Source organism: Marmota marmota, unplaced genomic scaffold (assembly GCF_001458135.2).
Source record: "Marmota marmota marmota unplaced genomic scaffold, marMar, whole genome shotgun sequence".
NCBI lineage: Eukaryota > Metazoa > Chordata > Mammalia > Rodentia > Sciuridae > Marmota > Marmota marmota.
In genome coordinates, this window is record NW_026000005.1 from 28,194,850 (window position 1) to 28,215,978 (window position 21,129).

A 21,129-nucleotide genomic window follows, 5' to 3' on the forward strand; every position below is an offset into this window, starting at 1 on the left:
ACATTTTGACCTCACCAGAACTCTTTTTTACCATAGCAAAAATTAATTATTCAAATAATAAACTAGCAATAAGGGCATCTAAGTGTTTGTAATGTCCAGGGAAGAGACTGTTACTCCAAATATCTGAAGTTGAGATTGTGCATCAACAGCAGCTTCAAGGATGATGAGACAAGACAAGGCACCAAGTACTCCCTAAAGGAGCATCTTGAATGCTTGTATGTGTTGCCATGGAAGCAAAATGGCACTTTCTCCATAAATCCACTTCCTCAAACCACTGTGCTCTGCCTTTTAAAATATATCCCCATATACATTGCTTTTTAAAATGTTCTGAACCAGTGCTGTTTTGAATTTCTAGTTTCATTTGTGTTCACATGCATATTTGGTAATAAGTATTATTGTATTACTTCATTGTAGTATTTGGTAATAAGCATAGCTGATACCCTGATAATCTAAGGACATTGGGCCTATCTTAGCTCTACATAGCAGGAGCAAAAAAAGGAAAGGAGTAAACTAATAAAATGCAACTGAGCTCAACTTAAAGCAAAGAAATTCATCTCCAAAGATCCTGTGTAATTAACAGTACAGGTTTATTAATTTGACTATAAGCTGTCAAACTAGTGATGAAAGCAGAGGAGAAATATACCACCAAACACTAGGCTCACTGTGACTACATTCTTGGAACAACCAAGTTTTCAAGAGATCAATAGATCTTTTTTAGTATGAAGCACTGAGATAAGTTTCCTTACAAAGGGAATAAATTATATACTTGAACAATGTCTGACAGCTTTCAATAAATGCAAAATTCACAGTGCTCCTCCACATAAGCTGAGGGAGAGACCTTGAAACATGATTCTGTGAACATCTTTCTAAACAGGCTAAATCTATGTGATATAAATACCGACTTCTATGTTTTATATATACCCAGAAAGAATCTACTAAAGGAATGAATGGTCCCCATGCCCTTCAGAATCTTTAGTTAACAGGAATCCGCATACCAAGTTAATTGTATGCCAGCTAAAGGCAGTCTATATGCCTTAACAACCATAAAAGTAGAAAATAATTTTTTGACACATGAGCTCTGACTATCTGTGGGACAAAGGATGTCTTGAGAACTTTCTAATGCTGTGGTTTGTTGTGTATTAATACAGGGTCAGAGCCAATTCGCAGAGCAGGGAAAAGTGGCACCTCAACACCCACTACCCCTGGATCAACTGCTATCACTCCTGGCACCCCACCAAGCTACTCTTCACGCACCCCAGGCACTCCTGGAACCCCCAGCTACCCCAGAACTCCTCACACACCAGGAACCCCCAAGTCTGCCATTCTGGTGCCCAGTGAGAAGAAAGTCGCCATCATTCGCACTCCTCCCAAATCTCCTGCCACTCCCAAGCAACTTCGGCTTATTAACCAACCACTGCCAGACCTGAAGAATGTCAAATCCAAAATCGGATCAACAGACAACATCAAATACCAGCCTAAAGGGGGGCAGGTAAGAATTGCATGGACACATATTTGCTGCCAGAAATAAAATCCCATTCATTATTATATCACTTTCCTCAGGTTATGAACTCACAGTTCTTAAAATGCACAGGAGTTGGAGGTGTTACAGAGTTACTGATTATATTTTATTGCTGAATCTGGGCCTTTCTGAGAGAGCTAGCTTATAAAATATAATGAAAATCACATGATACATCTTTTCCTTCTGGTCACTATTGGATAACAATTGGTTTAACCATATAGGATATTTTAGTTGATTACCTAACAGATCTTTCCTGAATGTATCTTTATGGCTTTGTGGATTTAAATTTAAGAGATTGAAGTTACTACTCTCCTCCTCCTCCTCCTCCTCCTCCTTCTTTTGTTCTTTTTAGATATACATGACAGTAGAGTGTATTTTGACATATACCTATATGGAGTATAACTTATTAGGATCCCATTCCTGTGGTTGTACATGGTGTGGAGTTTCACTGGTATTGTATTCATATATGAACAAAGGAAATGAAGTTACATTTCTGATATGGATTTGAGTTTTTTATTTTGGATCCTGACCATGAGCTCATCTTACTATCTTTCAGTGATTCCAATTGAATCTCCTTCCTTTTTCCCCAAGGATTTTCTATGATATCTTTTACCATTTTCTTATGTTTCCTCCAAATTCAGAGCATGGTTCACCCACTTACTTCTCTGCCTAATATTGCCTACGTATTAACAAAGGCCATGTATTTATGTTGATAAGGAATAGACAGCTCTATATAATCATTATGAATAAAATTGTAACATTGGAACTTCTACTTAAAATTAACTGTATTGAATAGTGTTTTTAGCATGTTAAACCAGAGGGTTTGACTGGAATTTTATAGCTCCTACTTTATAGAATGACTAGAAAGAAAATTGATGGTAGGGCTCCAAAGAAATTATCAGGATAATATGTTAAAGACTTTTATTATCCAATTGAGCATCTATAAATGCATAGTTAAAGAAATCAAAGCTATCAGCATGTGAGTCCCAATTATCATAGAGTATTTCAATGAAAATTGGCCTATCCAGAATCATTGAGAAAGGCACAGTGTTATGATTTGGATCTGGAATGTCCTTCAAAAGCTCATGTGTTGAAGGTTTTATCCCCAATACGGCAATGTCCAGAGGGAAGTGATTTGATCATGAGAGTTCTAACCTCATCATTGGATTGGCCTATTTGATCGATGAATAATTTAAATCGACTACTGGGAGGTGGAGGAAACTGTGTGCAGGTGCAGCATGTTTGGAGGAAGCAGATCATTGAGGGCATGTCCTCAGGGACTGTGTCTTGTCCCTGGCCCATTCTTTTCTCTATGCTTTATGATTGTTATGAGTTGAGCAGCTTTTGTCTGTGGTGCCCTTCTACCATGATGTTCTGCCTTACCTCAAGCCCAAAGCAATGGAGCCAGATGACCATGGACTGACCTCTGGAACTGTGAGCCAAAATAAACTTTCCCTTATTTAAGTTGTTTGTTAGGAATTTTGGTCATAGCAATGAAAAGGGGTGCTTTCTGCAGGAGCCAGATTTTGTAATAGCAATATGTGGGAACCCATTAATTTCCCAAATCCAGAAACTTTATTATTTTCCACCAATATGAACATTTATTGCTCTTCTGTATGTGTAGGTCTTGTGCTGATAGCCCTTTAGCTTTTTGTTGAAGCCCAATTTTCAATTACTAGAGAGGCTGTGCTTATTGGTTCAGTTCAATGATGCCAATCAATGCCTAATGGAATAGATAAGCTAGTTGAAGATATGATGAGCTTTATAGAATTCATTAAAATTAATCTTGTCAGCTGAAAAAAAATCATTTTACTGGAAAGAACATATGCAGTCATAGTTTCACTGTAGATAATATGGTTCATTTAACTCAAGTTATAGATAAAACTATCTTAAATGTACTAATTTGAAACTATCTCTAGTTAGCTCCTCAATCTACATTAATTCTAAATTTTCAACTAATATTAGCTTTTTAAGAATAAAGATACTTGGATTAAATAGCTATATGATAAGAACTATCTCTAAACATGTAGTTTTTAAGAAACTAGGCAACAATTGGATGAATGCTTTTTACCTTTCCTATGAATTAGCTTTTTTAGAAGTACTTTGATATATGTGGAATAATCCTATGTGTTTTGGCAGGTTTGTTGCTTTTTCACCCCATCAGCTTATGAAGATCAATATTTAAAAAGCACAACTAATGTACCTTTGTAATAATTGAACATTATAAATGAAGCCATTTCACGGTGGTTGTTTTCATTTACTGCTCATTGCCTAGATCATGATCTTTTCAAGGCCATGTCTGTGGTTTGACCGATTACTTTGTAAACTATATATTTTTGCTTTATTCATAATCATAGTCAGGCATCCTCAGGTCAGTGAGGCTAACCAGAGTGGTTAGCAACATACTTTTGTTTAAGGAAAGAGCAGTGACCATCTTTTATGTAAAGATACATCCTTATGTAAAGATTATGCATCCTTATGTAAAGATTCTTCCCAGTGTTGCTCTAGCTTTGAAAAAAAAAAAAAAACAACTCTATAGATAAATCCATTAGACTAGAACCTAGGAAAAATATTATTACATTCTAGAAAAAAAAAAAGCTTTTTTTTCTCTCTCTCTCTTTCAATTCTTATGGATTCACTGAATTAATTAAAAGATGTTAGAGGTCAAAGATATTCATCTCCTAATTCAACCCTCACATTTTACAGAGTAAGAAATAGAAGTCTTCACGTTACCCACACCTTGCATGGATAACTTTTAATATCTTTTCATGGCTGAGCTACAAAGTCAGAGACTGTAATTTTTATTTAATGAATAATTAATCACCAATCTGTAAAAATATGTAATTTAGATACCTTAGTCATTTTTGTTTGCTGTCACTTTTGTTACATGACATGGAAATGGCAGTTTTATTTAACAGCACCTCCTGTGCAGGTTTTTGTAATCATGTGACAGAATTTTGAGGCTTCTGAACTTTAATGATATTTTAATGAAATAACAATGCAAATAATGTTATATTGATACTCTATGGAAATATATGTTGTATTGGTATACTACATAAATTTGAAAAGTATGTTGATTTTTTTCATATTTCATATTTGTTATATACCAATACAACATCTACTTAACCATTTATTCAACGAGGATAACCTCACCTCAAAATTCTATTATATGATTGAAAAATAAAAACCTTGGCACAGAAAGCTCTTTTAAATTACTATTTTCACATGCTGTGACAAAAATTACAGCAAACAAAAATGACTAAGGTATATAAAATTATGTGTTCTATAGATAAGTGGTTAATTATTCATTAAATACAATGAATGAACAAATGAACTACTGTGCACCATGTTATGTTGTAGATAACTGGGAATGCAGCAGTAAATTCCTGACATTCTTGCCTTCATGGAATTAATGATGTAGGAGGAAATGCAAACAAAGAAAAATGATGTCAGAAAAATATGTTAAAAAGAGTACACAGGAAAAAACACAAAGCTAAGGAAGAGGCTTGAGATATGTTGAGGGGAAATTGCATTTCTGATAGTATGACTAGGAAATGCCTGAGCAAGTGATATTTGAATGGAAACTTGAAGGAAGTGAAGGAATAAACCACTTGGTAACTCAGGAAAAAGTGTTTCAGGTGGGGAAAACCATAAATGCAAAGGCCCTGAGGTAGAAGCGAGCCTAGAATGTTCTGGAACAGCAAGGACATCAGTATAACTGATGCAGCATGGATCTTTGAGAGTAGAAAGCTCACACTACTTTAAACTCTTAAATGCAGGATTCTACTAAGTATGACAGTATTTTTCCATTACAAATCATCAAAAAAACATGCAGTTAGGTATTCTAAGAGTCTATAAATGCTTGTGCCACAAAATGTAAGCTGAAGTTGGGTTTAAAAAAAAAAAAAGCAGTATTTCTGAAACAGGAGCTTAAATTGGAGAAGAGGGAGTGATAAAGAAGGAAAGAAAAAATACAATCAGTGAAATATAGACTGGAATTTTTTGTATTTTCTTTAAAAGTTTTAGGCATTATCCTCAGACACTTGTAGGGCTTTTACATGCTAATTGAATAGTTTATTTTTAATTTTATATTCAAGTAAGAAAACAGAATTAATTCTGGAGGCACATATTACATTATAGCAAAACAAGATATTTACCTATTATATTAAATCATGAGTTACCACTGGGAATACCTACAATTAACATATAGACACATTTATAAACTATAAAACTTTTTTTTTAATTTTTTATTGTTGGCTGTTCAAAACATTACATAGTTAAACTATAAAACTTAAGATAAAAAGATTGACTGTTTTTATTCACGTGTCTCTTCTTTCACCAAGCTTTACCAAGACCACCAGGTGCCCTATGACAAAGGGGGAATGGGAAACATCAGGCATGGTCCCTGCCATCTAGGCAAACTGGAAGGTTTTTGTTTTGTCTTGTTTTCTGTTCTCCCCTATTGTCTTGCCCTTATTTAATTTTAAGATCTTTCCAAGCCAATTCTTTTCATCTCCTTAGGGCTACAATAGTGCTAAAGAAGAGGATTAATATGAAGTTTAAAATCTTGTCAGTCAACCCAGCATGGAAAAGAAAGAAAAAAAAGGCTTGTCACTGAAAATTCCTTACATTATATTGACAGAGTTTATTTTACTTATTGTTTTATACTTTATCAAATTCATTTATCTCAAAATGGGGTCTATAAGCTTACTAAACAGTAAGAGAGATTTGTTCTTTCTTGCACATCATTTTTTTTTTTTTTTGTCTTCCTATCCTTTCCAAGAGTGACCCCATTTTAGGGGGTAGTTTTTATAAAGGAATAATTAAACAGAGGTAGAAAAACAGTACAGTGACTGATCATTTCAATAGAATTATCATGATAAAATCCTGCTAGAGTCACCAAGGAATATCCAGAAGGTAACTGCAATGTTCTTTTCTAGCATGGTGGAAGATCAGATAGAATTAGTAAAAGTTTAAATAATTCGGATTAATTTTCAATTGCTTTAACCCATACAACTATTAACTTATACAACTTTTCAAGCTTATATGAGCATTATGTGAATGAAAAGTCAATCAATCATGCAAGTGAATTACCAACATTCGGATAAAACCCATGAGTCTAAAATCGTTTTTTGCCAGCCACTTCTTGGAATTACTGATTAGGCTGCCCCTAGAAGGATGATCTGTTAGACTCAACTTGGAATGTGGGCATTCTAGACAGAGATAACATAAAGAACACATGGGGTTGAAGTACAAAATGTAAATAAGACCCTTAAAGTATGAAATGGAATGTAGTCTGGACAAAATACAAAGTATAAAGAGTATAACAGGAAAGAAGATCCAAAAAATCAAAGCTGCTAAGAATTCTGGTTGCCATGCTAAGAAGTTTTGATGCACTAATAAGCAATGAGGAGTTTAGAGGAATTTGAGTACTGAAGAGCTTTAAGAAGATGATGCAATTGATTGATATATTATTTTTCTTCTGTTGTGAAGTGTGCAGAAGAAAAGATCATCATACTCTTCCAAGTCACTCCATTTCATGTTAATAATGCAAGTAAATTTTTAGTTGAAATAAATTGAGAAAGATTAAAATGTGGTTTAGAGATATTCTTGAGTAATTGTTATTCCATTTTTTTCTTGCATACCATGAGCGTAGAAAATGTGTTTGTCAAATAGAAGTTTGCTATATTTTTTTCCTAGATAATCTCCAAGACGTTAAAATGATTTTTGCTTGACATAGGCTTGTAGGGGAAGAAAAGGGGTTTTCTGAACTGAAAATTCCTTCTCATAAAACTATATTTTTATTTAGACCCATCCATAAAACCCAGAAAGTTAAAACTCAGCTCTTTGATTTTAAAAGACTGATCTGAAATATGGCTCTTTCATAGCAGCCACCTATGTTTCTATTCCATGGAATGACTTCTGAAAACTCCTGTTATTTGTGGGATTAATGCTAAGGTGTCAATTATTTTTAAATGACCCAAGAGATCTTTGGTGAGAAGTAATTTGTAATTTTTCTAAGACATAAATAAGAGTCATAAGGAATAAGTGGATGCTCAGATCTAAGTTGTCACACTAGAGCTTAAATCTTGGTAAATATCAAGTGTCCTCTGTCCAAAGTGGTTTTGTTTCCCTCCCCTCAACCATTAAGCAAGTTGTTGAATGAAGGTCTAAATGGACCATTTATATTTATTCTGTCATCCTTTGCCTTTAGATAAAATAATTCACTATTAAGTTATTACAATATAGGAGTTCATAAAACATTTGCCATTAATGCACATCTGAGGTCTACTTCACATTACAGGATGAGCAGACATAGGCTGAGAAAGTCTGTCACCAAAAAAGGGCAGCTAGTTGTGTCCCAGGAAAGTATATAACTCTCTAGAAAATCTGGGGGAAATTAACAAAACTTAGCTTTTAAGTTTCAGGATTTTAGGATTCTAAATCATCTTTAAATAATGCTGGCAGTGTGACACTTTGGGATTGAATCATTAGTTTGGGAAATCATAAAAGTTGTCAAACAATTGATTAAATGTTAAAGTCAAAAACAGATTTATGCAACTGAATTTGGAATTTCCATGTTTGCCATAAGTGAATCTGATTTAGTGTTTGGCTTTGGATCACTTAGTAATGAGTCACTTGATTGGTACTCTCATGATTTCTAAATTAAAATTTATAAATGAAATATAAAATAAAATACTTTGTTTTCTCCAAGGCTTAGTGAAATGGCTCACACGAACTGTTTCATTTCCAAAATAACTAGTTACTCATGGAGAATAATTTAAAGTATTATTATTAGATTTAATAAATCAATAATTATTTGTTTCCTGAAAATAATTTGTCTATGATGTTTTAAATGCAATGGTTTGTATTGGTCTAAAACTATGTGCATCTGCAGTTTAAGTGAAACTTTTACAATACAACACTTACAATGTTAGATGTGGACTCTGTGATGTCCCCCACACATTTTAAGTTAAAAATTTTACCTTGCCCTAGAGAATACCCTAGTCATCTTGTCTTCTGAATTCAAATTTTGACAAGAGGTCCTTCCCTTAGGCTGCTAATGAGAGCTGTCAATGAAATTTCTCTGTAAGGGACAAGCTGTCTCGTCCATGTTAGACACGCACTGTGATTTCAGCTTTGCCTAGTTAAAAATAGTCAGGATTCAATGTCCTTTTGAATTTAAATTCTTTTCTGCAAATACCAAGATATGTGTTAACATTCTTGGAGATGGCTGTACATCTACTGAATTTGTTTTTTGTTTTTTGTTTTTTTTTAATAGGAAGCTAAACTTTTTCCTAAAGTGTCAAAAATGTGATTTCTCTTTAGCTGTAGAGTGGGAGAAGAGAAGTAGCAGTAGCCAAAAACAAAACAAAACAAACAAGTAATAACAATAACAACTTTTCTTTTCATGTTTATCTATCCTTCAAAACATGCAGAATTCAAAAGACACATATAAAAAGCCACAAGATCACAGCTTTGTACATTATATTACACCGGAACAATGTCTTTCCAGGTCTGGATCTGCTACTGTCTTCAAAATACATGCATATTCTGAAAACAGAAATAAAGTACCTCACCTCTAATCTGCTGGGCCCACCCACAGCCTGGACCATGTATGACCCAATACAACACAGCTAACCAATGGGCCTTCGTTTCCTTACCTCTGGAAGTGGAAATGCTTCCATGAGGTCATCTATTGGTGATGATTGTTCTTGAGCAGTTGCCAGAAAGGGGACTCCAGAAGGCCATGGAGCCAAAACTATAAGAGAATTGTATAGTCCTTTTTAACAGAACAAGCCAGGAGTCTCTTTGTTGACCCAGGCTTTTTCCTCCAGGGCAAATGAGAACCCTGAAATCTTGACCTGCAGCCATGAGCCAGACCAATTGTGAGAGTGTGGATGAACAGATCAGGCAAGTTCAGTGGAGGAGATGATTAACAGTTGTGATGGCTAACACCGTGGGACCACTGGCTTGTCCTCTAGGATCCTGGGCTGAACCACAATGGACTATGTACCACTCAGACCCAATGATGCTGACAAGATTGGCTGCCTCCCTATCACAGACAATCCAAGTCTATACAAGTTTTCTTTTTCTGTCCCTCCAGTTTTTTCTAGATTATACCTGGGTACAACTGGAACATCTAAGGCTCTCTGGCATTTGTCCCTTGAGGGACAGAAAAAATAGGGGTTCATATTTACATGATTTAACTGCTCTTCTGTTCCAGTGTTAGTTTTTTCTCCTAAATAAATATGTACATGAAGGGAGTCTGGGGCCTTTTTGGAGCTATACATTCGGGTTTTCTCTACCCAGCATCTTAAAAGAAAAAATGCACAGTGAAGTTACATCCAATTCCTTTTAGGTTAGGATTTTAAACAAGAAGATCGATTTTAGCAAAGTTCAGTCAAGATGTGGTTCCAAGGATAACATCAAACATTCTGCTGGGGGCGGAAATGTAAGTAGAAGCTTCAATCAGAAAGCTGTCCTGATTGTGTGGAGCTACCTGCACAGCCGGCCCTCGGTTTCCTTTCCTCCCTCCCCCCAACACACTCCTCCCTTCTCACTGCTGTGCACTTGTCACCTGGTGTGGTAGTTTGTTAGCCTTGCATCATGGGTGATGGACTTCCCATCCTTTCCTGTAAGATCATCAGCGAATTTCTCACTTTGCATTGGAAAAGAAAACCTTGTCAGGATGCACATGGTTTTCCAGAGGATGGCAAATCCACTTTACTTACCAACTTGGTTTGCTGGCCTTTTTGTCTTCAAGGTATTTTCTCCTACTGTCTCTATTTCCCTGAAAAAAATCAGCTGGCTCATCCTTTTCCAGCTCCATTTAGATTACCCTTGAGACAAAGACTGAGAACACTTGAAAGTGCCCAAAGTATGTAATGTCAGCCTTCAGTCATTCATTATTCATGAGAGCAAGGATATCATTTGAATAGTACAGAACTGGCAAAGCATGGTTCATCTATAATTCAAAGTGAAGGGATTCAAGTCTTAGTACACATTTATCTTGCTGGGATTTTCCCTGTCTCTTTCATTTAGTGGAAATAATGTTCTATGAAAGGAACTAAGAAATGAACCCCTATTTTCTTAAGAGTGGTTGAGGCAGAGTAAAAGGAGTCAGACAAACTCAAGCTTTAAAAAAAAAACATGTTTCTTCATAAAATAAGAATAACTTTTAAAAGGCAGATCATGCTAACTCTATTTTGATAGATCTTGTCATCTAAACTGCAGGCTCTCATAATCTGTGATACAAGTAATTTACAGGGTATCAAATACAGAATCCTTAATAGTCTGATAACTCTTGGCTACTCATTCCTCAACGGGGCAGAAATGGAGTTGAGCAATGAGGAGGAAGAAATAAGTGTCTTCTACAAGGAGCTGTTGCTGAGCATAAAAATATCATTACCATGGGAAATCCATAGGATTGTCTGCTGGGCTCCTTCAAGGATTCTGGTCTGAGCCTCAGGGTCAGTATTTACACTGACATGGTCACCCTCCTCCCTGTTTCCCTGACTGTAAATAAACAGCACATGGTGGTCACAGGAGCAACTCCAGTCCTGATAATTCCCTAATGGTAACAAAAAATGGAGCATCTTACCTTGTATTGCAGCCACTGCTAGTCAAAACACAGTAGAAAAGGACAAATTAGGATAATTAAAGATCTTAAAGTGGGCCTGGGGTTGTGACTCAGTGGTAGAATGCTTACCTAGCATGTGTGAGGCACTGGGTTTGATTCTCAGCACCACATATAAAAAAATAAAATGAAGTCCATTGACAACTAAAAAATTAATTAAAAAAAAAAGATATTAAAGTAAGTTGGAGCCTCAAACCTCCAAAACAATAGTCTTAAACTTCCCTCTAGAAAAGAAGCACTTGTTTAAATATGCAGATACTCTGAGCTTGTCCCTTCCTGTCTTAGTATTTCCCACATACTCCTAATGCAAATGGACAATGGATCACTTGCAGCAGCATTGCTTCAAATATTGGAAGAGGAAACATTTTCAATAAAAGATAAAAAGAAAAAAGATGTTGCTATCATTTTATAACTTGTTGTGCAAGAAAAAGCCCATTTAGCCAAGATATGGCAATTTTGTAACAGTTTAGGAAAGCACATTTAGAACCTTCTTCTTGTATCTTAAACCTTTAATGCCGATTTTTGTAACTGTGAGCAGTGTTGGTCACTTCTATGTAAAAATCACTTTATAAAAAAATAATGCATCACTTCTCTTGGTTCTTTGCTTTTGGAAAGGTTTAATATGGTATGATTTAGTTCTCTGATTGGAAACTGGCCTTATTAATACAGATATTTCTATGCTTTTATGGCATGATCTGTTTTCTATTAATAAAACCTTCTGTTCCAGGATTTTCATTCATTTGGGTTCTCTTCTTTCCAGTCCAAACATGGGGGAAAACATATGGAAAGTATGTTTTCCTGTGTGTGTGTGTGTGTGTATTTGTAAGCATATACCTCAATTTGGATTTCTGGATATGCCATTGCATGTGGTAAATGTGCATATTTCCAGATTTTTTTGTATGAGTTTGGGGTTTTTCCATGTCTAAAACTATTTTAAGTGTGTTTTATGTGATTCACACAGGTACAAATTGTCACCAAGAAGATAGACTTAAGCCATGTGACATCCAAATGTGGCTCTTTGAAGAATATTCGCCACAGACCAGGTAAATGAACCATTTTTTTAGTGCTTTGAGAAATATCTAATTGGATTCAGGAAATTGGCAAGCAATTTTTTTGTTCTTGTGAAATATCTAATTTGAAGGATATTTCAAAACCCTGAAATTTTATGCTTTTATTGAGAGAAACTTAAGTTAAAAATTTCAAGGCATCTTCATTTGAGACAAGTGAACCCAATTACCATTAATAGGCCACATGTCATAGAACAGGTTAAGAGCTAAAAGGTGCATAGATGCATGGGTCTCTGTGTTCAACATGCTTATTGGAGACCTTTCAAAACATATAGTCTTAAATACTCTCAATTATGAATTCATTCATACATAGTAAGATTGACTCCAAAAGCAGTATTTACAAACATTTTTTTATGAAATTGTTTGCCTACATTCTGTAAAATAAGAACTGTCCTTAGCACAACCAAAGAAACTTATGTATCTGATGAATTTCCCACATCCTTTACCTGGTCAATCAAAACTATGAATCCTCAGCACAGTGCACTGCTTCTCCAACTTATTTGACCATAGACCCCATTTCAGTGTTCTGAAATATCTTTTAGGATTACTGCTCTAAAGTAGAATTTATATTCATACCTGCTTTGCAAGGGTGGGGGTCACCCTTTAATGTGTAATTCTAACATAATATGAGTTGTTTTCTCTGAGTATCATATATTATATATTTTTGCTAAATCCTGCTTCCATGTGTGTAATAATGGATATCTGTCAAGTGTGTGATTTTATTGAAAATATCTTGATACAATTTGTATTGGATTATGTAAGGACAAAAGGAAAGTAATTGGTTGTAACCATCCACGTTTGGCATCTTAACTTCTAAACCAGGTAGTAGATTCTTTCCATTAATCATTGTCTCAAATCAGAAACAAAGTATAAACGTAACTGAGCTGACAGACTCAGAAAGTCTGGGGCTGTATGTTTTCTCTCATATGTGGGAGCTAAAGAGGAACAAGGAAAGAAAGTTTGGAGTTCTCATGAAAATTGAAGAGAGATCAGTGTAGTAGAGGAAAGGAACCAGGCAGAGAGGGCAGAGGGGAAGAAAAAGAGAAATATTGGGAAATGATATTGGAAAAATTATATCATTATTTTGTGTACGTGTATGAATATGTAACAATGAATCCCACCTTTGTGTATAACTATAATATACCAATAAAAAATATGGAAAAAACATTTGGGCTGAATAAGACCTCTGGCCAGGAGAAGACTACTAAGAACTTATTGGTTGAAAACAAAGATAGATAGAATAAGTTTCAAAATGTATAAAAACTTTGGAGATATCCAGAAACCAGGCTTCTTTCATTTTTGTCAAAGGGTGTTTATGAAGCAAGTCAAGGAGTTAGAAACTGGAATTAGCTTTTCTGCTGTTCATGAGACAGCAGGGACGTGTCCCATACTGCATATCTTCATAATTTCCCTTTCTATAAAGCTGGAGTCTGTTAACACATAGTTGACTTTGTATTGCTCAGTCAATTTCTTGCAGAATACAAAAACAAAAAACAAACAATCAAACAAAAACTGGGCTCTTTCATTCTAGACAGTGAAGATAAAGTTAATTGAATTCACTTGGGGCTGGGATGCACAGAAAAATCTTACACAAATAAGCAAATCATATTCTATGTATGATTTATTGGTCATAAAAGACGATTGTCAGATACTCCCACCTATTTCTAAATCTGGCTCTTGGTTCTATTGTAATTGAATCAGAAAACTAAATTCATAATGAAGTAATCCATGATGATCCTTGACAACAGCAAGCACTTTACCAAGTTCCTTTGAAATATGTGGTGTCTAAGGAGAAAGTAAAGCAAACAGTTCCACACCTGGAGGCACAAATCGAAATATCTGCACTTCCCATCTGAAACTTGATAAATATTTTAGTCTTTCACAATTACAGTTCCTCATGGGTGCCAGAGTTCTTCACAATCAAAGGATTAGATCTCTGAATTCAAATGTATTTCTCTGATAGTCAAATAAGAATTTCCAGTGGGAAATCTACAGAATTAGACTACTCAAGTTTCCTTTTTTAAAAAATATATTTTGGGTCCATATTTGAATTTTATTTTTCTTTTCCTTTCAAAATTGAGTTTGAAAAAAAATTAACAACAAAATTATGCTGAGACAATACATATTCAGAAAAGGAAGCTTGAGAGCAATTAATGCCAGAGACTATCAGAAAATATGAAAATAAGATCCCAAAGAGGTTGATCTTATGTCATTGAAAGCCCTACATCCTCCAGTGTCTATCCAAGATAATTAGATTTTATGAATCTTTATGAATCATGCTAATCCCATCACAACCAACAAGTAGGATCCATAGTCTAGCCCTAGGAGTGTTGGTGCACACCTATAATCCCAGCAGAAAACCTCAGTGAAGGATAGAACATGACACCCTAACAATCAGCAGATCCTCAAGTCTCAGACTAGTTAGCATTAGAGGAAATGGCAAGGTCAAAACTCTATTCCAGTATTATCAGATCAAAGTCAGGGTCAGATTGATCCTGCAGCATCTGTCTAAGAATCTTAAGATCCTTTCTCCATGACTCCAAGTGCTAATTAAGGTGGCAAGGTCTTAAAGGTCATAAACAACTCAGCTCCTGACTTATTTCATTAATGAAGTTATCAATGTTGAAAACTTACAGATGAAGACAGTCATCTCAGTATTTATGGAGGATTGGTTCCAGGACCCCCTGAAGATATTCAGATCCATAGATGCTCAAATTCTTTATATAAAATGACATAGCATTGCATTTAACCTATGCACATCCTTCTGTATATTTTAAATCATCTCAGAATTACAATCCCTGACACAATGTAAATGCTATGCAAATAGTTGTTATGCCAACACATATATATGTATTTGTTATAGTATCGTGTTGTAGTATCGTGTATCATACATATATCTATGTTTATAGCCTATACAATGTTGAGGTAAGTTCCTTCTATCCCTAGTTTCTCTAGTGTTTTAAACATGGATGGGGTGTGTGTGTGTGTGTGTGTGTGTGTGTGTGTGTTAGTAGTCATATTGTTTAGGAGATTATAAGGCAAAAGTCTGTATGTGTTCAGTGCTGATGCAATTTTTTTCTCCGAAATATTTTCAATCCAAGATTCAGGATCTGTGGATATCAAAGGCCAACTATATTTTGCCTGTATTTGTACCATTCTATTCTAAAACTTTTTTGGATAAGTTGGCTTGTTACCATAAGAGTTTCATTGCAATTTAACTTTCTCCACTAGAATTGAAAAACTGAGAATTCAAAGTTTTATTTTCATTGTTACTTTCAGTGGTTTTTGTTGTTATTGTTGTGGGTTTTTTTATTTTGTTTTTTTATTACACCAATAAGAAAACCTTCTCTGATTTCTAAGGTAGACACAAGTAAAGAAGAAAAGTATTAACATGTGAGGCAATTCATATAAGATAATAAGAAGGATATCATCACCTTGTTCATATGGGGAAAATAGTATGTACTACAAAATCTAAAAGATTCCTTTTATGTTTCTTTCACTCTCAGAGGGATAGAAGAGGTAATAAGTCTGTAGTCTTCACTGGTCTATCTACTATAATCATTGGGGTAAATAGTCATCACAATATAAGATTTAATTTTAGCTAGGCATTTAAAAATCTTTCTCCTCTCAAAGGTGGTGGACGTGTGAAAATTGAGAGTGTAAAACTGGATTTCAAAGAAAAAGCGCAAGCGAAAGTGGGATCACTTGACAACGCCCACCATGTACCTGGAGGTGGTAATGTCAAGGTAGGAAACAAAAACATGAGCCAACCCTGTCTTGAAAAAGAAGAAAGTTCTTGTGAAATAGCCTTTGTCAAAATGGGTCCCAAACTGAAGACTTAGACAAGTGGCAGAGCTGGAAAGAAGTCACATTAATATCAGCTCTGAAACACAGGGAAAGAGTCAGGGGCCAGTAAAGATGCTTGAGTTAATGAGAACTGATGCTTGTCTCAAACAGATTGACAGCCAAAAGTTGAACTTCAGAGAGCACGCTAAGGCCCGCGTGGACCACGGGGCTGAGATCATTACGCAGTCCCCAGGAAGATCCAGCGTGGCATCACCCCGGCGACTCAGCAACGTCTCCTCATCTGGAAGCATCAACCTGCTCGAATCTCCTCAGCTTGCCACTTTGGCTGAGGATGTCACTGCTGCACTCGCTAAGCAGGGCTTATGAATACTTCTCATCTAGCACTGGAGTCATAATATTTAGGCATGAGCTCTTGGCAGGAGTGGGCTCTGAGCAGGTGTTATATCCATTCTTTACAAACCATAAGATAAATAATCTCATCCCCAAACTGTAGTAATTGTTACAATTTTATAAAAAAAAATGAATAGTATATGCAGAAATTGACCTGATTTCCATTTGCAACAGGAACATACTGGCTTTACATGGGTTCAATTGGACAGTTATTATCGCTCTGCTCTGTTTTGCATGGAGTATTATTATTATTTTAAAAGTTGCATTTTTACCTTTCATGTGCCTGAAGGCTATCCACTACATTCTGAAAGGCCTTGTTAAAAATCCAAGCTGCTCATTTCAATGTTCTGTTTCTGGGCGAAAAGATAAAAACTGCCCATTGTAACTTATTTCAGGTTAAATTAAATCAAGAAGTCTGATTGCAGGAAGGGAAGAGCATGTAAGAAATACGTTTTTTTAAAGTGTTATTTTGTATAAATGGGAAGAAAGATGCAATTAAGTTATTAACATTTGGGACCTGGATAATTATATCAGAGTATGTCAATCCAATAAATTATTTAACTAACTAAAAACTAGTTACAAAGCATTTGGGCTGTGGTTGAGGAAGTGGTGTAAAAGTGCATCTCTTAGGAATGACGCACTTTCATTAGGACGGACTCATGTCTGATTAGAATGTCAGTTGATTGGCTAGATTTGTGTCCACACTACCAGTTTCACACTCCCTTTCCATCTGTTTGATACAGTATTATAGATATAAATATATATATATTTCTCTGTGGCCATTTGTGATACTTCCTCATATACTTGAATATTATACTTCTTTATTCACAGTATCTGTGTCTCCTGCACCCTTTGGTGTTGCGATTTTAGGTATGTGAAAGTAGATGTTAGCAGGGTTCTCTTCCCTATTAAAAAAAAATACATTAAAAAAGACAAAAAGTTTTAGCATGAAGTTGCTTTCTGTAACAACTCAAAGCTGTAACCCTGTTTTAGTGCCAGATACAAGTCTCTCCCGTGATGCTAGAAAAAATTATTTTTCTTTGCTTTCACCAACCTGGAGTTTGTGGGGGTGGGTCCAGTTATACATGAAAGGGTTTACAGATTGTTGGTTTAGATTATGGATATATCTCATTTTTAATCACAGAATAGTTTGGGTTTTATTCCTATAATCATTCATGAAACCAACTTCTTAAGATTTATTTTTCTTTCTTTCTTTCTTTCTTTTTTTTTTTTTTTTCATTTGCTAAAGTTGAAACTAAGAGTGGTAATTTGGGACATGTGTTCCCATTCTTTCAAATAGTACCCGCTTATTAAATTCTCTGACAGGAGGTGTTTGGATTCCTTACCCAAAATAAAGATCCCCTGATCAGAAAGGAAAAATATTTTGAGGAGCTGTAGCTATGAAACATTTGAGACACAGATATCTAACTCAGTTTTTTCCAGAACTCCGACATTGTGCTCTGTAGAAGAACACAATGTGACTTAGTATTATTTATCGGTAGGTAACATTGTCTTGATTTTATATATAGTCTAGAAATCACAAGTGAATTAATTAGTCTACTTACAAATCATTCATCTTAGACTGACGAATAAGCATTGAAATAGTCCATGGCCTGAATAAGGCAAGGACTTATTATCCCAACTGGGATGGACACTTTTTAGCATTTTACATGTTCTTTTTCTTGCTCAGGGCTGTAGGCTGGATCTGAATGGTTGAAATAAAATATTCTTCTAGGTCTTTGATCTCTATATGTCAAATTAATTCCTGAATATAAAGGTTGTGATGATGGGCGTGGACTAGACAACAATGAGCATCATAGGCAAAAAGCCAAGGGAGGCAAAGACAGAGAGACACAGGTACCACTTTGTGACCTTTTGGACATGGCAACCTGACAGTCCCAAGGGACACTGGGAACAAACCTCACCATCCTTTCTGCACTAGGGTTTACACAGGCACACATGTCTTAAACCATTTATAAATCAGTTATTTTTTTAAAAACTTAGAAATCACTGAGTAGGTTTATGGATGTGTCTGTTTTCTGCCTAGTAATTGCTGTGAGATTTCATCAATCTGGGCAATTTATTCATCATGTTCCCTTGAAGTGCACCAGAAAATAGGAGACGGAATCGTTGTGTGGAGACCAAGGGTATTTTCTTACATGTTTTGATACTGTTAGTTAGTGATTAAAGTTCTCTAGAAAAAAAAACAAGTTAACAGCTGGTTAGAATAGTTTTAATGTTGAAAATAATTCTTTTCAAGCTAGTTCAATGTTTTTTTTTAATAAAAGTTAAGACAGTAAATATGATTTATATATTAAAATTCATTTTCTTATAAATACATGTCCAAAATGACATATGTCCAAAATAAAAATTCTACAAGATTAATAGATTTGGCACTAAAACAAATGTTTATTTCTAATCACAACAAAATTGTAATACATCAATGCCCTTGTTTTGTCTGAAAATGTGATTCTTTCTTTATAAAGCTAACAAAAAGAGACTGAAAATTTGTGCCAGCAAGAGAGAGAAGCACAGAGTGAAAATGTCTTCTTATGGGACAATGGGGTGGAGCCCATCTTGCCTTCACTCTTAAGATAACGACTCAAATTAAGCTTTTTGGACACCACTTTTGTGGGGACACATACGCTGATCTAGAAATGAAAGCTGCTTAGTTCCATTTCTAGATCCTCTAATGCCAGTTTCTCTCTGGCTTTAGCCTTTGAGAACCTGTTTAAGAATACATAAGTAATCCAGAGTTCTAAAGAGTTAAAAGGCCATCTTCTCCAATGAACTCCCTCTCTCTGGGTCACCTGCAACTGAAAATTGGATACCTTGCAACAATGCAGGAATGATCCGAGTTCATGATGAGCTTCCAAGGCCATGTTCGTTTAGGAACCAACTCTCTCTGGATTCACCTGCTGAGTTCCAGCAGGGTGATGGGCTGAAGTCCCACCCATAAGTAAGACACCTTTGTGAGTTATGGCTGAAGAAGGCTGAAGCAACAGTATCATTAAACAGGAGAATGTACAGATCATGCCCAGACTTCTCCATACACACACATAGAGTAATACAGCAGAACTGGGACCATCAGCCAAAATAAAACAGCATGTCAGCATTATCAAAGAAATAATCTAAATGTTGATTCTGACATAGCTGTGATTATAGTTTTTCTTCTATTTTTTAATGCCAGAAGAAGGAAAGTAAACCATTTGTGGTCTAAGAAACAAAGATAAAGTAGATTGACTTCTTCACAGTTTAGGAAGGCAAATTCCAGGCATTCTTTCAAAGACTGATGTGCTAAAATCAGCACTGATGTTTGTTTTTTCACACCTAGAAATTTTAGCCTGGGTGTGTAGGTTTGAGGCCAAGTCCCTCAGCAGGAAAAAGACTATTTTCAAACTCAAAACTGTCAATCATAAAAGTCCACTTCAACTTTAGCAAAAAGAAAAAAAAATCAACAAAAAGTATACTTTGTATGCTGGGATTCCAAGGTTCCAACACACCACTACAAATCTGTGGGGGGTTTCTTTCTTCTGATAATTCTAGAGCCTGTTACCATAGAAAGGCATTTCTTCAATGGCTGGTTGTAGTTAGCTCATGTTTTTCAATCAAATTTGCAAATGTATTTGTTGCTGTATAGTGATTGTTTTGCAAAATAAAATTGCTTGTCACCTAATTGCTAGTTCAGTTTGTGTATGTGTCCTTATAGTAGGCAATTTTATATTAACTCATATGATTGATAAGAGAATTGGGTTGTGTTTTGTTTCTTTTGTTTTTTGTTTTTTTTAACCACAGAATGCCATTGGCAGTGACAGAAACTCAAATTAAATTAATTTAAGCATAAAGTTATTTCAAGTAACTGGCTAGATGGGTATATCCACCTCAGGCATGGCTGGATCTAGGCACTCAAAAGACATTATCAGGAAACTTTCTTTTTTTCATTCTTCGTTCTTCTTCCTCTTGTAATCTCTGGAAGGCACCCCTTCCATAATAGGCACCAGAAACTCCAGACTATTTTCCCAAAAAAAGCTTCTTTCTTGGGAGTGCTTAACAAAATGTGGGGTCTGAAAATCTTCAGACAATTTGGATTACCTGAAAATTTATGCTGATATGTCACATAACAGACTCTTTCACAAGTGGTTAGAATGGAAGGAGATTAAGAGGAATATAAGAAGAAAATGTTCCCTCCAAAGTGAAGTCAGGCAGCTAATGCCAGAAGAGAAAGGAATTGATCTATACCATATCAGCACATCCTATATATTACTATTCGTCAGCCTCTAATCTCTTGTTACTCAAATCAAGTAGAAGCTTCAATTGTGAGTTTGTTAACAATGCAAATTCTCATCCCATGCCCAGTCAACATATAATATGCCCACGCCTGGGACATTTGCACATGAAAATATGAGAAGCACTGATCCCTGCTTAAGGATGTGCTTAAGGAGAAAACTCCATCACTACCCTCTAAGAGAAAAATATATCCTGAAGACTATTTCAGGCAGTGTCACTACCTCTGATACCAAACAGTTTAGATACCAAGTACTACAAAGTTGTTACTGGAAACAGAAATTGGTGTTAGAGGTTTGCCAGGCCTCAAATATCCTAATTTAGTTAAAACCTGCCTCTCTTATCAACAGTCTCTTCACTTCCCATGGAGTCATCCTTTGGTTAGATTTGGGACAATCTGTCCAAAATCATTGGGGTTTCTC

At 35.5% G+C, this 21,129-nt stretch overlaps 1 protein-coding gene across 36 annotated transcripts in view; it reads left to right on the forward strand.

Moving 5' to 3' along the window:
- Map2 (microtubule associated protein 2) overlaps positions 1-20,099 on the forward strand; it is a 288,875-nt gene extending 268,776 nt beyond the window's left edge. For 21 of the 36 annotated variants that reach the window (XM_048808433.1, XM_048808437.1, XM_048808436.1 and 18 more), the window contains 5 exons: positions 1,149-1,489; positions 9,882-9,974; positions 12,121-12,202; positions 15,860-15,972; positions 16,184-20,099. In XM_048808433.1, coding sequence (XP_048664390.1) covers positions 1,149-1,489; positions 9,882-9,974; positions 12,121-12,202; positions 15,860-15,972; positions 16,184-16,399 — 845 coding nt within the window. In that variant the 3' untranslated portion in view covers positions 16,400-20,099. The remainder of the gene's footprint in view (positions 1-1,148; positions 1,490-9,881; positions 9,975-12,120; positions 12,203-15,859; positions 15,973-16,183) is intronic. The other 15 variants (XM_048808444.1, XM_048808451.1, XM_048808452.1 and 12 more) reach the window with 1 other exon arrangement.
- The last annotated feature ends 1,030 nt before the right edge of the window (positions 20,100-21,129 follow it).